General features: G+C 33.8%; 1 protein-coding gene and 1 long non-coding RNA gene across 2 annotated transcripts; both read right to left on the reverse strand.

Annotated features, from left to right (window-relative positions):
* Window positions 1-3,274: 3,274 nt before the first annotated feature.
* LOC105777748 (nuclear matrix constituent protein 1a) lies at window positions 3,275-5,461 on the reverse strand. Its single transcript, XM_012601166.2, has 2 exons — window positions 5,267-5,461; window positions 3,275-4,918 (listed from the first exon to the last, which is right to left on the reverse strand). Exons 1-2 carry the CDS (start codon window positions 5,370-5,372, stop codon window positions 3,693-3,695), a joined length of 1,332 nt encoding a protein of 443 aa, XP_012456620.1. The 5' UTR covers window positions 5,373-5,461; the 3' UTR covers window positions 3,275-3,692.
* Window positions 5,462-12,494: 7,033 nt separating this feature from the next.
* On the reverse strand, window positions 12,495-14,161 carry LOC128034131 (uncharacterized). The gene is made up of 2 exons (XR_008190242.1): window positions 14,108-14,161; window positions 12,495-12,708 (listed from the first exon to the last, which is right to left on the reverse strand). It is a non-coding gene; the product is annotated as an uncharacterized LOC128034131 (long non-coding RNA).
* Between the last annotated feature and the right edge of the window lie 3,862 nt (window positions 14,162-18,023).

An 18,023-nucleotide genomic window follows, 5' to 3' on the forward strand; every position in this document is an offset into this window, starting at 1 on the left:
TTGAATTTAATTGAAAACTTGATTGATTAAGGCACAAATATTATAAGCATGAATAAAATAAATATTATTTAATCAAAGCAATCATCCTAGCTTAAATAAAATTAAGCTATCATTGTTACAAACAAGAAAAAAGAAAACATAGCAAACATCTTTAGATTAAATTAAAGAAAAGAAAGATTAAACCCAATTTAGAGTGGCTGCCACCCAAGACTCTGACTGACGAAGCTCCTTCGCTTCTTTGCTTTGCTCATTTGTTGATGGTTCTCTAAAGTGGCCGACCAAGGGTTCTTTAAGAGGCTAATTTTGCTAAAAATCCTTATGCAATGATGGTGACATGCGTGAGGGGGAAAGATAGCTAAGAGAGTTGAGAGAGGAGAGAATGATGAATGAGTGAGGGATGATTGAAAGATGCTTGAGGGATGATTGAAAAAGTGAGAAATGAACTTTTATTTATAGGTGAGGCAATGGAGCTAGTTTACTAAAAATATCTTTTGAAACTTCTTCCAAGGATGGCCGGCCATGAATTGAGGAAATGTGGCTGATTCTGTTTAATTCTTGGTCAATTTGAATGCCACCACAACTCAAGACTAAGACTCGGTCACCAGCAAATCTTCGGGAAAATCTCTAATTTCTTTAACTCTTTAAGGACTTTATGTAATTAAACCAAAAATTGATTTATGATCAGCCATGTGTAGCCGAAAATTGGGTTGACTTGGTCCACAATTTGGACAGTTTTGCAATTAGAAGAAAACTCTCAGACCTGTCCAAAAATAGTAGATAGTTTAGAGGATCAAATAAATAATTTTAACCACTTCAATTAATTAATTTACTTAATTAATTAAAACTCAATTTATTAATGAAATATTTAAAATGAATTATTAAATATAACTTTATATTTTTATTTAGTTTAATCATGCATGACCCACTTTATAGCTTAAAAATATAATATGCTCAAACTAATATAAAATAAGCCATTTTATGCATGAAAACTATATAATAAAGCATAAAATCACATTTTAATAATTTTCATGTCCTAATTTTATATTTTCGCATATTTCATTAATTTATTAAACAATTACTTGGTTTTAACAATAAATTTAAGTAAAAAAGATGACAAATTATATAGGAAAAATCCTATATATTTTTCAGTTTACAGAATTCCTCAACATCATCTTCACTTGATGATTATAGTAGCATTTGATAGAGTTGGCTTTTAACACATTTATGACCTACGTGGTACTTAAGCCCACACAAAAAACAAAGCCCTTTTTGCTTCCTCTTTGCCATTAGTGCAGAGCTTACATGCTTAGAGGGCATTTTTGAAGCCACAAGTCCTCTCGATGGTGGGTGGACTGATGGGCTCGACTGGTTAGAGATAGGGACTCTTGTGGAAGTTGCAGTATGGTACCTAGTAATAGTAAGGCCTTTAGACAAGAATCCTTTCCCTGGGGAGACACTAACAACACACTTCACTTGTTGGGCAAAATGGAAACCTTCTACAAAAGCCTGAGGTCGAAACAACTGTAAATATTTCCTTATCTCTTTCTTCAAGTTGCAAATGTATATACTAAGGGCATAATATTTGGGCAACTGCAACTGGTTTAGAAGACTTACAAATTGATCGTGATATTTTTCCATTATCCCATGTTGTCTCAGGGTTACCAAATCGATCATTACATCCTTGTACACACTCGCTTCGAAGTGCTCCTTAATGCTGTGAGCATAACTAGCCCAGCCTAGATGATGAAAGCCACCATGCTTTTGAGCATGAAAGTGGTGCTATTCCAGGGTACAATCCTTAAGATGAAGCATCACCGTTCATACCTTGTCCTCTTCAGGTACTCCCTCAGCCGAGAAATACTGTTCTAACATCGACCACTAACCCTGAAAATTAGTTCCATATAAACGGGGGCAGTTATTGCTATAAGTTCGTTCGGGGGAACCCCAGTCCTTGGTGAGTTATAGTTGGACTATTCAATAGATTGTTGAGGGCTTCAAAACTATCTTTGGCTGGAAAGCCCGGGGGTGGACCTCTAAAGAGACCTTTTCCTTTTGCTTGAGTCGTGGTTGTAGTTTTGCCAAAGTATTTTTCAAGAAGAGAGAGCATATTTCCTTCGAACTCTTCTTGAAATGCCTGAAACCTTGCCCATCTTGGCCTGCCATTGCTGATCGGTAGCTCTGATACCTTTGTTACGGGCGTCATTGAAAAGGGAGAAAACAAAAGAGAGAAGATAGAACAGAGAAGGATTGAGAGAGAAAAGAGAGGAATGATGACTAAAAAAACTGAATTTGCTTATATGCATGACTCATTTCATTTACAGCAACTATAAAGGGTAATAATTACTGCGATAAAAGTTCGTTAAGAAAGTAGTAACTGATAGTACCAATTTATTCCTTAAACGCTCTGTTTCACTAACTTTGCAGGGCACCGTTTCATTAACTTCTTGCCAAACCGCACCGTTTTAATCGACTATGTTTTCAACCATAACAATGGTCTTCAATACAAAGAAACTATTACTTTTAAGCAAACTCGTGCTGATAACATGTTATAAAATAAAGAATAAAAAGAATAAAGAACAAGAGAAATATTATAACAAAAGAGAAATAATTATTTTATTGTTCAATAAGGATATTTACAATATTTTTCCAATGACTATATTTATAGACATAAGAAGTATGAATGTAATAAAATTTTACTCCTAATGGACATTAAAGCCTTGAAATATATCAAACTTCTTGTTCTAATGGACACCCACTTTATAATAATAAAATATTTATAACATATATATGTATTTTACCATAAATTTAAACTATATTTAAAATCCAAATTCCTAAAACTCTACCTTTAAATTTTGGTAAACTACATCCAAGATCACTAAACTATAATCGTAAGTTTACGTTTTGGTCACTTAACTTTAAAAATTTACAAATAGTCACTGAACTATTCGAAAATTTTCATTTAAGTCACTGGGATGTTAAAATCACTACTGTACGACCTTCTCTATTTGCACTGCTTGCACCAATTGAAAGCTCATATTCCCGTTCTCATCTAGAACTCAGTTTTTTTAAGGAAACAACTTTGAATGCCACAAATTTGCTAACTGAAACCCAAACAGATTTCTTCACAGATTTTGGATATTGATTGTCAAATCAACTTGGATGTAAGGTATATTATTCTACTCATCAATGGGTATTGATCTACCTCACCGATTGTCGAAACATCGCTTGGAGCTCACTAACCAGACTTAAAAAAAACAATTAATAGCTCAGTGACTTAAATAAAAATTTTCAAATAGTTCAGTAACTTAAATGAAAACTTTTGAATAATTCAATAACTATTTTGTAACACTTTGAAGTTAAATGACCAAAATGTTAACTTACTAGTTTAGTGACCTACTGTATAATTTACTCTAAAAATTTTCAATTGACAACAAATTTGGATGGAGCAATAGATACATAAAAAAAAAAAAAGAATTTAATATTTCATTAAAATCTGGATAGATTCCTACTTCTACTGTGTGTGTGGGATTTTCATTTCAGCTGCATTAAATGTTCATCACTTTCATCTTCTGCAACCTTTTAATTTGTTTCTATGGGAACTTTAGAATCAAACAAGTGGGAGTGCTGAATCTATACAAATTTTTCACCACTTTAATTCGCTTTATTACCTTTTTCGTGAGAATCGGGCGTTTTCAAACTCCTTTATTTCGCAATTGCTTCAACTCCTTAATCATCTCACAAGCAGCCGCTTCATTGATCTTAAGGGTTTCATTCTCTTGGGAAAGGAAATTCAAAGCTTCATCTTTTTTGGCAATGGAGTCCTTGAGTTGCGAATTCTCCTCTCTAGCAATGTTGGCCGCTTCTTTGGCTACGTTAGCTTCATTTATGGCCTGTTTCATGATGTCCCGAAGTTTCTGATTCTCTTCCTTGGCCTTCTTGTTCATGTTCTCAGCTTCTTCAAGGGATTCCAGCAGTGCTTTGCTTTCGTCTTTTGCAGCATTTCGTTCATCTTCGGCTTTTCTAATGCAGTCCACGAATCCAATCTCTCTTGTATTCCATGCCATGAGGGATTCTTCAGCTTCTATCCTTAACCTCTCCGATGTGTTTTTATATCGATCAGCTTCTTTTTTTGCTTCGTTATACTTTCCTTCCACCATTTTCAGCTTCATCTTCAAATTTTCTACCAACCCTTTTGTTTTCTCCAGCTCAAATTGTGTTGCAGACAGCTTGTTCTTGGCTTCGTTTGCTTCTGTTATCACTTCTTTCAATGCCAAGGCTAAATCATCCATGGCTTTTTTGTTGTTTTCTTCTGCATCAGCAATGAATTTCATTTCACTTTTCAGAAAGTTTACTTCCTCAGTTAGATTCTTAGCCCTTAATGAAGAAGCTTGCTCATCTTCTTGGGCACGAACCAATTTCTCTTTGGTAAATTGAAGCTCCAATTCAAGTCTTTTTAAATGGTCATTCCCCAGGGAAGTTTGAAAGGAAACATTTGATGGGTGTTCCCATTTCTGCAGGTTTTCCAGGAGAGAGTTGATTTGGTTCTTGGAATGTTCAAGTGAAACCTTTGCTTGCTCAAACTCTTTCGATTGAGCCACATATGAATCATATATCTTCTTCTCGGATTCTTGTCTTTCCTTGATTTGTTCACTCAGTTGATGGATTCTCTGTTGATCTTCCGATAAAGACTCTGTTGGATCAGACTCGGAGGATTTGACCATACCCGATTCATCTTTCATTTTATTAAATGAAGCTTCTTTATCCGATTCTTCATTCTTGCCAACCTCCATTTTCAAGGATTCAATTTCCTCTTCCTTGTTAACTGAGCCCTTGACTGACGCCATAGCAGAAGGTGATTTCTCCTTCATTTGCGTTGACTCCTGAACCCCAAAACAATATCCATTTTCACCACCAATTTCTCCATATAAAAAAAAAAAAAAAACTTTCTTGTTGGATAATTATAACACAGAGATAGAAAAATATATGACACAAAATTCATGGAATTATCATAATTTTGACTATTCTCGAAAAGAATAAGATACATGAACATCTGCTAAGAAAACTTAAAAGAGACTAATAATCTTAAAACATGGTCAATAAAAGGTAGAATTAGATTAAAAAAGAAGGGAAAAAAAAGCCCCTCGAAGAAATTATTTCAAATTTCGTAATAATTTTTATCGGTATCAAATCGCATGCGGCAAATAAACAGAAAAAACCAGGTTCCACGTAAACATCATGAGAAATTGAAAAGAAGACATTGATATACCTTGATAGGACTGGAAAGATTGTTTGAGGGGTTTCTTCGAAATGAAGACTTGGTAAGGATGGTTGATAATTGTGAAGAGTGAGTTTCTTGTCCTAGATTGAGGCATTGAAATGGGGGGGTTTTTATTTTTGAAAAAACTCCATTCACAAATGGTGCTAAAAATAAACAAGGTTTGGTGATTGGTTTAATTCTAGACTCCCTTTTTTCTATTAATAAATACACATAAAATAACAAAAATATGATTTAAAACAGATGGAAGCTAACAACGTTGAACAAGAAAAGTCCAGTTGGAGAAAAATAAGAGACCAAATCTAATTTAATGATTTAAAATATCCCAAAAAGTCATAGTTAGTATAATAAAATACAGTGTTTTCTTATATCGAGTTTAAGTTATATTAATATAATTGTAGAATTTTATTTTTTAATGCCACTTCATATATTTTAGGGTCTTATAAATGGTATAATATGTTTATAAACACAAAATTAGGAGTCATCAGATTTTTACCCTAATTAAAAAAGTAATATATGCGAAACAAATAAAACAAAAATAAACCCTAAACCTGAATTTTAATTAACAAAAGGAATATATGAGGAATCGTTAATAATTCTGTTAAAATTGTTAATAATTTAAAACTTTATATTTCATTATTTCATAATAGAGTTTAAGGTTTTTTTCTTTTTGGTAATAATAACATGATAGTTTAATTATAAACTAACAAAATTGTCTTTTGAATTGGGGTAAAAAGATTGGATATCTAAACGAATCTGATCAACAACCTTAATCGGAAGAATATGAAAATTCCGTGAACTACCTAGATAATCCTTCATTGAGCCTGCTAAAAAGTGGGATGCATAATTCGCTTCTATTGGAATATGTCTGATGATCACATGTCAACCGCGCTTACAAAGTTCTTGTTCTAAAGACCAAATCTCTGGTCGTATGTCTATTGAGATCTCAAAGGATGTCTTTAACAACTATAGCACAATCAATCTCAACTATCATCTCCTTCAATCTCAAATTGTAGTCCATAATATACTGTCCAAAGTTTAGCTTGCTTAACACTGCACCTTCCAATGGTTGAATGTCTATAAGAATTTTCTAAATTTGGAGAGAATGTGAAAAGAAGAAATCTAGGGAATAGCTGAAGTTGGCGTGTATTCCATTAAAGTCAAAGGTAAGAAATAAAATATATTAGAATCTTTGTTGCAAAGATAAAAAAAGAAAAAAAAAAGAATCAAACAAGGAAAACGTGCTATGGAAAATTGGAGGATTTGGATTTTGTTTAGATTAGTTATGATGTTGCTGCGGACTTCGCTTTAGCCGGCTGAAAGGGTCTCCAACGTTTCTTCCAACTTCTAAACAGCAAAAGAAAAAAAAGTCCATTTGACAATTATTCCGGCCGCCTTCGCTAGGCTTCGAGTTTGGTATCTGCTTTAATGTCCTTTTAATTAGATTTCACAATTTAACATTTAATTGGAATAAAACACGCTAAAAATACATATCATTTTAATTAACTTCAATCAATTATTAAATTCCACAATCAATAATTATATGAAATGAGATATATATATTCTTTTGGGTTAAATATAAAATTGGTATCTAAACTTGATCACTTCTCTCATATTGGTATTTAAAGATTTTTTTTTTGTCTCAAATTGGTACCCAAATTTTTTTCATCCACTAAATCAGTACCCGAGTCTAACGCTGTTAGTTTTTTGATGATGTGGTAGTGCTAGCCAATCGCGCGACACCACGTGGCATCATGTTTGGCAATGACAGTGTAACACCCCTAACATTTCAAAACGATTACGGAGCATTTTCGTAGTTTTCATTTCAAAACGATCAAGAATTTAAACATTTCAATTCATATCAATAATCATATCAAACAAATCCATAACATGCATATTGTCCCTTATACGAGCCTTCGAGGCCCTAAAAACACATTAGAAACAAGTTGGGACTAAATCGGAAACTCATAGAATTTTTCAGAAAATAATGAAAATTTTCAACACTGCAGGGGTCACACAGCCAAAGGACACGCCCGTGTCTCAGGTAGTGTGGACATTCGAAGTAGGGACACACAGCTATGCCCCAGCCCGTGCCCTTGCCCGTGTAACTCACTGACTTGGGTCATACGGCCAAGCCACACGCCCGTGTGCCAGGCCGTGTACCCTTCGAAATTACCTCACACGCCCATGTGCCGGGCCGTATGGTAGGCCATGTAACAACCTGGCTTGCAACCCTTTGAAAGCTACAGGGGACACACGACTGTGTTGCCAGGCCATGTGTCACACACAACTAAGACACACGCCCATGTCTCTGCCCGTGTGGACAAAAAATTGGCCATTCCCAAGCCATTTTTCTCACTCATTCAAGCATGAACCTACAATAACTTTTGCATATATAAATAAGCATTCAAATTGCACCAAAACCATGCATAACTAAGCAATCCAATATGGTATATAAGCATACAACCAATATGCCTAAAAGGCACCTTAATCACAATAATAAAACATGGACAAATATAAACACAATTTGGCCAAATGTTCAACTAACTTTTAGCTAAGTTTATACCATAACATACCATTTGATTTACCTATCAAAAACACACCAAATGGTACCAAATGTCATTCAACAATTAGCATCAATACACATATATGCCAACCACATTTTCATACCAAAATGACTATTTTCACATTCATCATCTAAACATCTCTACAACTACAATTTTAACCATTATAAGGCCACATACATATAACAACACATTCAACCATTTCAAACATTCAAAATAGCAAATTGACAAGCCAAAACATATTGGCTAAAACATTAACCACTTTAAGGCCAAGTATTTACATACCAAAACTATTTCCATATCACTACTCAAAAATCATAAAAACAAGCCAAATAAATGGCTACCACATCAACCAAAATACTTATACATGATAATTATAACCAAGACTTACAAACATCAAAATCTACCGATATAGCCGATGGATAGTGTAATAGGTCTCCAACGACTTTCCAACCCGAACGAGCTTCCGATTAGCTACAAAAACAAAAAAAAAAACACAAGGTAAGCATGTTATGCTTAGTAAGTTCATATCGAATATAGTCTAAGTTTATCAATACATCACAAAATCTCAAAGCATATATAAATAAATCCAACATGATCATAGCTAAAACATAAGCTTAGGTATATGAAATTATGCTCTTCATTGTCACAAAAGTACACACTTCCTACCTTCCATCATAATAAGGTAAGTTACATTTAAAAGCTCGTACCGAAGCTCACATGAAGTAATAACACGATGGTTGACACATCCCTTTCCATAATTCAATAGCAAAGACTATCCATTTTCATGATTCGATAGCCGAAACTATCCCTTTTCATAATTCGATAGCTAAAGCTATCTCTTTTCATAATTTTGATGGTCGTCACCATCCCTTTTCATTGTTGATGGTCGTTGTAATACCCAATTTTAGCCCGGGCTCACAAAAAAAAAACCCAAAGTAATATCATTGGAATTGCCCATTACTTGAAAAGGTTGAAGGTCCATCTACAAGCTTATGGAAACATAATCTTCAGGGATATGCAATCTTAGATATGATATGCAATCTTAGATATAATATATAATCTTAGATATATGCAATCTTAGATATGATATATAATCTTAGATATGATATGCAATCTTAGAAGATATGATTTTGTAATCTTAGAGATTTAATTTGTAGATACCCTTTAATCTCAGCCGTTGATGTAATTGATCTGTACCGTTGGATTTGGGGAGGCTCAACTATAAATAGAGGCCTCTCGCTTCATTATTAAAAAAAAGAAAAATGAGGAATAAAAAAAGAGAACGATTGACAGTTTTTTAAAGGTGGTTTACTATTTTTTTCTTTCGATTATTTTTTTACTTATTTACGATTTTAAAAAAGGGAGAAGGTGATACCACTGCGATTTTTATTTATTTATTTTATTTAGCCCCTCCGCCTTTTAATATCTTTAAAATTAAGTTTTTTTTATTTTTGAATTTACCCTTTTATTCATTTTAAAATTCAATTCGATCCTGATTGGACGACGCCGTTTAGGGAAATAGGGAAAATCTCCCTTCCGGTCCCTCGATGTAATATGCACGTTCAATTTGGTCCTTCAGTCTCCATTTATTTACAGATTTGCCTCTGAATTTTTATTTAAAGTTCAAATTAGCTTTTTTTTATTTTTTTATTTTTAATTAATTAGTTTTTTTTATTTTTTTATTATTTATTTTTCATATTTAATTATTATTTTTAAAAAAATATATATGTATATATTTTTTACATACGCAGGTTTGTTTTTGTAGTATAATATAATTATTTTTATTTTATTTTTATTTATATGTAATTATTTTTATAATCTATATGTATATATTTATTTTAGTATATATATGTATGTATACATATTAATATTTTTAACCAATTTATTTATTTATTTATATATATGAATATATTTATTTTTAAAAAATGCAAATATATGTCTTTTTAATATACTTTATAGTTTATATTTTTTCCTTTATTTTCATAAATGAATCATGTATGTATAAGTTTCATAGCCCAATATTCCATATGTAAATTATGTGTATGACTTTTAGTTTCAATGTATATATTATGTGCCTTTTATTCTTTATGTTTTGTTTATTTTCTTCACTCGATTATTAATTCATGTTTTAGTTTATATGTTAAAAGATTTTTTTATTTCGATCATTTATTTGATATTTTGTATGTGATTATTTTATTTATTCATTTATTTATATTATTTCTATGCCATTGTGATATTTACTATTGCATTATTTAATATAGCATCACATCATTTTTTTTACTCGATTTCAAACTTTTCAAAATTGAGATAATGCTCGTATTTAGGATTTTCAAGGAAATTGAGCCCTAACGTATTGGGTTCCGATTTTCTTCGTTAAATCTAACAATTGAGCATTTCTCTTTAATAAAAAAAATAAAGAAATCATTATTGGGAATTCAACACGTTGTGTCCTAACGTATTGGATGTGACACATTGATTTCTCGAAATGAATATTTAAAAAAATAATAAAGGAAATATTCCGAGTTTGGGATTCTAAAGGAATTGTGCCCTAACGTATGGGGCCGCGATTTCTTAAATCTTGAATAAATGAATATTCTTTTAAATTTTTATTGCACTAGTATTTTGGCCTAATTCATTTTTGGGGAAAATTAGAATGTCGTGCCCTAACGTATTGGGTGTGACATTTTCTTTCTCTGAAATGATAAAGGTTTTAATACGTAACATTTTTAAGTCTTTTCTAAGGATTATATTTCTTCAAATTTTCGACATTAAGACATTAATTAATTAACTAGGTAACAATTTTGGGCGTACGAGGGTGCTAATCCTTCCTCGTACGTAACTGACTCCCGAATCCATTTTTCTAAAACTCGTAGACCAAAGCCGTCTTTTTAGGTGATCCAATCAGACCTCAATAAAAGATTGGTGGCGACTCCCAATTTTATTTTTTTAAAAAGTCGACAACCTAAAATTTTTGTTTTTTTCAAAAAAATGGTTTCGACAACTTGGCGACTCCACTGGGGACATTTTTAAAAAAAATAAGAGTGTCGAGCCACAAAGTTGATTAATTTTTGTCTTATGGTCGAGAAAATATATATTTTTAAAAAAACTCATGACATCCTTTTGCATTCATTATCTTCTTGTTTAAATATTGTTTGCATTATACATTTCATGAGTTGAACAATTTTACCCTTTTAAGTGGGAGTGAGAAGCTATGCCTTTGTGAGGTTTTCACCTCCGTGTAGGGTAGTGGATTGCTTCTGGGATACATCCGTACCTATGTTTTCGTGAGATTTTCATCTCCGTGAAGCCATAGGGAAATGTATTCCCCTGAACCGAACTCGATCCATATGAGCCTATAATGGGTGAGGATTGAGGAATCTGCTGGTTCGGGTACCTTTACTTTAGAACCAAACCGCATATAATGAGCCTTAGGAGCTTACCTTAGGTAGAACTATACTAAACCCTAGTAGATATCCTAGTAGGTGTTTTACTCTTTCTTGATTATATTCTATGTTTATATTCGATACTGACTTTTTGTGTTTTATTTTGATTGCATGACATGACATTTCATTTCATCATAAAAAAGGAGGTGTTGATTCACATTCAGTTGCTAAATAGAGAGCTTGTCATAAGGAAATAAGTTTCTTGATAAAGTGGATGACAATATGGTTGTCCGAATATGGTCCAAGAACACGTGATAAGAGAAGGATGATAATTTAATGGAAGACTACATGACTATGGCTCCGTTGCCCAAGGATTCAAGATGACAAAGATTATTTGAGAGCCATTGAACCTTCTTAAAGAGAAGCCAACGAGCATCACGAGGATGAGTGAGCAATAAGTTACGACCTGGATCGAGCAAAAAAGGAGATAGAAGAGACGTTTTTTAAAGAGTTCGTGAGATTTATCTTAATGCTCGAGTGAAGAAGAGGATCGGATATCTCCACCTATGAGGGCAAGGCCATATAAATATCCATTTTATGTAAAGAGATTTGTTTTCTAGAAAAGTTTTCTAAATGGAATTGAATCAGAATCAACGTCTCTTTATGCATTCATTTCATGCATTCGCATTACATGATATCATAGCATTAAAATTCTTCAAAAATTCTAATTAATTTAAATCACTGCTCAGTTTATCTGGAAACCAACCAACCTACTAAACACCGCTACGGTATTCGATCGAAAACTAAGGATATGGATCAAAGGATGGAAAGACTAGAACAATCCCAAAAGGAAATGCAGGAGCAGCTTCAAAAGCAAATGAATGAGCAGCAAAAATGATAGACAAAATGATGGAATCTCAAAGGAGTATGATGGCTTAGTTAACTCAATGGTTTCCAGGATAGCCTCGCAGGGGCAGCATCCAAGTGGTACAATCAATTGCGCCGTACCCAGATTAATTCATGGAGAGATCTAGCACATGTATTCTTAAAATAGTACAGCCATGTGACTGACATGGTACCTGATAGAATTACTCTGCAGAACATGGAGAAAAAGCCTGGTGAAAGTTGCATGTAACACCCCTTACCCGTATTCCTTATCGGAACAAAGTATGAGGTATTACTAAATTTTTTAAAAATTTCGACAGCATTCCTACTTATTTTTGCTTAAACCTCCTGCAAATTTAGAACACATTCCAATATACCAACCAATTTCATTTGTATAAACACACATATAGTTTAACTATTAATAAACACTACATTTAAAAGGGAACCATAACATATATTTACATGATGATCCCACATTACATAAATTGTCTATACATGCCATAAAATTTCGGAACACTAGTAGTAAAATACCCCAAATGTGAAGGATAGTGTAGATGATTGTCTGACTTCGTTCCAATTTCCGAGTTGTTGGAAGTCACTATAACCAAGAGAAAAATAAAATCGAGTAAGCATATAGCTTAGTAAGTAAACACATGATAAATAAGTAATTACTCCCATAACTACACCAAAATATAAACTTATTCATGAATAACTTTATTGTTTAGGCAATTTCCAGCAAGCTGTTTTTCTGCATCATAGTCGCTAATTTATTTTTATCTGGAGCTACAGGGATCCAAATTGAGTTCCGTAAATTTTCCCTGAAACTAGACTCATATACCATTTCACCATAAAAATTTCACAATTTTTAACCCAGCCAATTAGTACAGTTTATTCATTAAACCTTCCCCTGTTTCACTGCCCAACGGTTCTGACCCTTACTCACTAAAATTCACTTAACTCTCTGTAAAAAATTTGAAAAATGGTTTCGCTTGTTTCTAATAAAAATACACTCAATAAGGATTCCAGGGATATAAATTTCATGTCATAATTATTTTTTTTCAATTTTTGGTAATTTTCCAAAGTTAGAACAGGGGATCTCGAAATCAATCCAGCCCTGTTTCAGTAAAATTCAGATATCTCCAAAAATACAACTCCTTTGCTTATTCTATTTCTTTCATATGAGAATAGATACATTCAACTTCAATTTCATATATTATTCAGCTTCCCATTCATTTTCCACCATTTATGGTGATTTTTCAAAGTTACCCAATTGCTGTTGTTCAACACAGTTTATAATTAAATCGTTCCTTTATGCTTTTTGATATTTTCTCCCATCTCATACATGGGTCGATTTAGTATTCAACTCAATATTTACCCCATAAAATTTTCCACCATATGGCAATATTCATCTTCCACACTTTTTCGTTGAACACTGGAATGTTAGCCGTTATTGGTGGATCCCTGACTTAGCACCACCACTGAATCGGGAATCAAGACTTAGCAACCCCTGGGAATCAGACATAGCAACCCCTTTTATTTCAAAGATATGGTGGATATCGCACTTAGCACCACCAATGAATCGGGAATCAGCACTTAGCAACCCCTGGGGAATCAGACATAGCAACCCCTTTTTCATTTCAAAGATATGGTGGATATCGCACTTAGCACCACCAATGAAATCGGGGAATCAGCACTTAGCAACCCCTCGGGGGAATCAGCACATAGCAACCCCCTTTCACATTTCAAAGATATGGTGGATCACGCACATAGCACCACCCATAAATCGGGGAATCAGCACACAGCAACCCCTTTTATATACAACATACTCCGCTTATTCCAAGTGTTCAACCCATAACCCATATATTGCAACCCTTTATCACCTTTCCCGATTTAACAACATTTTTAGGATATTGCCAAACATTTATTTTAATTCCAAATAAATCTCAACATATATCAAATAATATCAAAATAATACATTAAGTCACGTGTTTACTTACCTCGGTGCAAAATATCGTAATTTTGCACTTTACTCCACTATCTTTTCTTTTCCCGCTTGATATACTCTTCACGTCTTTCTTGATCTATAATAGCAAATTTAACTCGTTTATTATTCACATTTATTAAAATAATCCACCACCCAACTTTTTGAAAATTACAATTTTGCCCCAAACTTTTGCATAATTACACTTTTGTCCCTAAGCTCGAAATTAAACTTCATCACTTATTCTTAAGTTTTATAACATGCTGAACATTTTTCCTTCTATGGCAACATCAAATTCCCACTCCAACACATACTTTTGAATATTAATTATTTTTACCGATTATGTCTATTTACCCGTTTTGCTTAAAATTGCTTAGCAAAAGTTGTTTAACATAATCTCTAGCTTCATATTCCACCATAAAACAGCAAAATAAACACATTTCACCTATGGATATTTTTCCAAATATGAACCCTAACACTAATTAATGGTAGAATAAGCTAAACCAAGTTAGGGACTCAAAAATACGAAGAACATTAAAAGCGGGCTTAGAATCACTTACTATGGAGCTTGAAAGCTTAAAACCCTAAATATGGCTTCCCCTTGCTGATTTCGTTCACCATGAAGAAGATGAGCATATTTTGCCATCTTTTTCCCATTTAATTCTATTTAATAACCAAATGACTAAAATGCCCCCATTTAAAAAAATCTATTTCACCCATTTCTTATGTCTATTTTTGTCCATCAACTAATTAATGGTCTAATTACCACATAAAGACCTCCAATTTAAAATTTCATAACAATTAGACACCCCTAAGATGTAGAACTCAACTTTTGCACTATTTACAATTTAGTCCTTTTGACTAAATTGAGTGCCCAAACGTCGAAATTTTCGAACGAAATTTTTACGAAAATTTTCCGTGAAATTGTAGACCATAAAAATATAATAATAACCATATTTTCCCTCGTCGGATTTGTGGTCCCGAAACCACTATTCCGACTAGGCCCAGAATCGGGCTGTTACATTGCAGGCAATACGCACAGTGATGGAGGGAGGTTGCCGTCCAAGTTTAGCCATCTCTTCTAGAAAGAGAGATGACGATGCTTTTCGTTAATACATTGAAGGCCCCATTCATCACACATATGTTAGGGAGTGCAACAAAAAGCTTTTCTGACATTATCATGAATGGTGAAATGATTGAAAGCGCCATAAGGAGCGGAAAGATTGATGCTGGAGGAAATAACAGAAGGCAAGCCTCAAATGAAAAGGAAAATGAGGTGAACAACGTGAATACGTATGGCAAATTGATTGCTAATCAACAGAGTTTATGAAGACAAGAATTAGGTATGAAGCCAGGTATTGAAAAGCTCCAGTTTACGCCAATTCCAATGTCGTACAAAAAGCTGTATCAAAGCTTATTCAATGCGCATGTTGTTTCTCCTTTACATGTGAAGCCTCCACAGCCCCCGTATCCCAAATGGTATAATGCAAGTGCACAATGTGATTATTATGCAGGAATTACGGGGCATTCTATAGAAAATTGCATTACCTTTAAAAAACTGGTTGAAAGGCTTATCAGTATGGGCGTTGTCAAATTTGGCGATTCATCCAGTGCATAAAATCTGCTACCCAATCACATTTGACAATGGGGATGAATGGGATGTATGAAGAATGTTGAGAGGCGTTCACATCATTGCCATTTTTGAAGACAATTTACTAGGGTCCTTGAAGATATTCGCCCTTATCAACTTAGAAGTGTTCTAAGTAATTGAATTGCGGAAGAAATTTCTGTAGTTTTTAAGAGCTTATTTAGAGTAATGTTCAGAACAATTTTGTTGTTTTTAGCCTAAAAATTATAAAAATGCCTTTGCGAAATAGGCTCATGTCTGAACGTCATTATTCTAATAAAATACATCTTTACATTCATTTTTTGAGCCAATATATTTTATTCTTTTTCAATAATTATTCTTTCATTCTTTTGGATTTTCTTCCACATTCATAATTATATTGTACAAATAATCATTCTTAAATTCGTACATTCTTTGTATATTCTTTTGTACTTACTATAGGTCTCTGGATATCAACGACATGAGTGACGCTGCTACAGACTCAGAATCTCCTTTTGAGCGAGACATGTGTTTAGAGGGATCTCATGACTTTGAAGATGACATAGATTGTAGCCTATTTCCGGACCTGTTAAGGATGGTAGAACAAGTTGAGAAACGAATTTTACCCTACAAAGAATCATTCGGATACTTGACTTCTCCATATGTGGGGCATAAAGGTCATTTGGTCAATCTAGCCAAAAGAGTCTGACGATCATTGATTCATCTTTGTGGTCGTCAATTACTTTACTAAATGGGTGGAAGCTGCTTCATATGTCAATGTCACAAAGTCGACAATTAGCAAATTCGTGAAGAATCAGTATGGAACGCCAAAAGGATCATATCTGACAATGTACTAAACAATAGCACAATATCAAAAGTCTGCAGTTTGTTCATGATTAATGCCATATCGCCAAAAAGGGGATGACAAAAAACAAAACAAAACAAAACAAAACAAAACAAAATCTATCAGGGCAATGTCTTTCTCTTGGGTCCATTGCGGTTTTGCCTATTGAAGACAAGATTCTTTCTCTTTGAGTTTTTGGATCCAATACCGATTGAGGAAGAATGTTCAAAGTTATCCGTCATGGTTAAATGCGCCAAAAGTAAATGATGCGAGCTCACAAAAAAGGTCCGCCCTAAAGAATTCCTTGAGAGGGACCTGGTATTGAAGAAGATCCTTCCCATACAAAAAGAACTTCATCCCAAGCTAGGAAGGACCTTATGTGGAAGGCCTTATCTGGAAAAGCATCGACTTTGATCAGAAGGGATAACAAGGACATGCCTAATCATATGAGTTCAGATTCAATAAAAAAATATATTTCAAAAAAAAAAGGAGAGAGGCCAAGGTGAAAATCTGCAAAGGATACCTTGAGACCAAAGGGGATTTGAGTTGAAAACCCGAAAAGGGCGGCTCAAATATTGATCAAAATGGAGCATGAGGTGATCAGAGCAACTCGAATCTTGATCAGATTGGGGCATGTGGTGATCTAGTTATATCTGAATCAACAGGAAAGAGTAGGCAACATCTTGGGGCATTGGCAGAGTACTGTGGATCTCCTAAGCACATGTCAAACTCAGAAGGATCTTCAAAAAGTTTGTATAGAGAAGTTCAAGCTGCGATATCTGGGGCACCCAATTTTCATACTATTGAATTTGTTATTCTTGGAATACTTCATTCTTTCAAAGATACACATTCCCAATCAATTTCTTTGTTATCTTTTTTTTACTATAATTTATTCTTATCCCTTATTATGACCTTTTCGTAAGCATGTTGCATTGGAATAATGATCAATGGACTAATAAAACTTTCACAAGGGAAGTTTTGCATATTACTCTAGAAGTTTCTAAATAATACAGGAGCCTGAAACAGGACTATTATTTAGAACGCACCAGGTTTAAAGGTTGGAAATCTGAAAAGGAAGAGTCTAAACTAGGACTTTTGCTTTGGATTTTATTGTCAAAAACATTGGTTGAACAAAATAATAAGATGTCGTGTTGATGACAAAGCCTAAATCAACAAGCAAGTAATGATCACCAGGCAATAGAAAGAGGTTGCCTCGAGAAGAGAGCCTTCAGTTGCACATGAGCCTTTGGTACGACACACTGGGAATGGTGTAAGAGACTAGAAAGATTTAGATCATGTAACCTTGAATTGTGATAGGAGAGGATTGAAGAAAAGCTATATACTCTTGGGTTACAGTGGGAGAACGATGGTATGAATATTTGAGCCCCAATGGATTAAACTTGGAGGTTCACAGTGGGGGGAAACCTGGCTAAATGTTTCTTCAGAATAGCCAGTCAAGCAAGAAGGCATTGTAGCACGCCA

Source organism: Gossypium raimondii, chromosome 10 (genome assembly GCF_025698545.1).
Source record: "Gossypium raimondii isolate GPD5lz chromosome 10, ASM2569854v1, whole genome shotgun sequence".
NCBI classification, from domain to species: Eukaryota; Viridiplantae; Streptophyta; class Magnoliopsida; order Malvales; family Malvaceae; genus Gossypium; species Gossypium raimondii.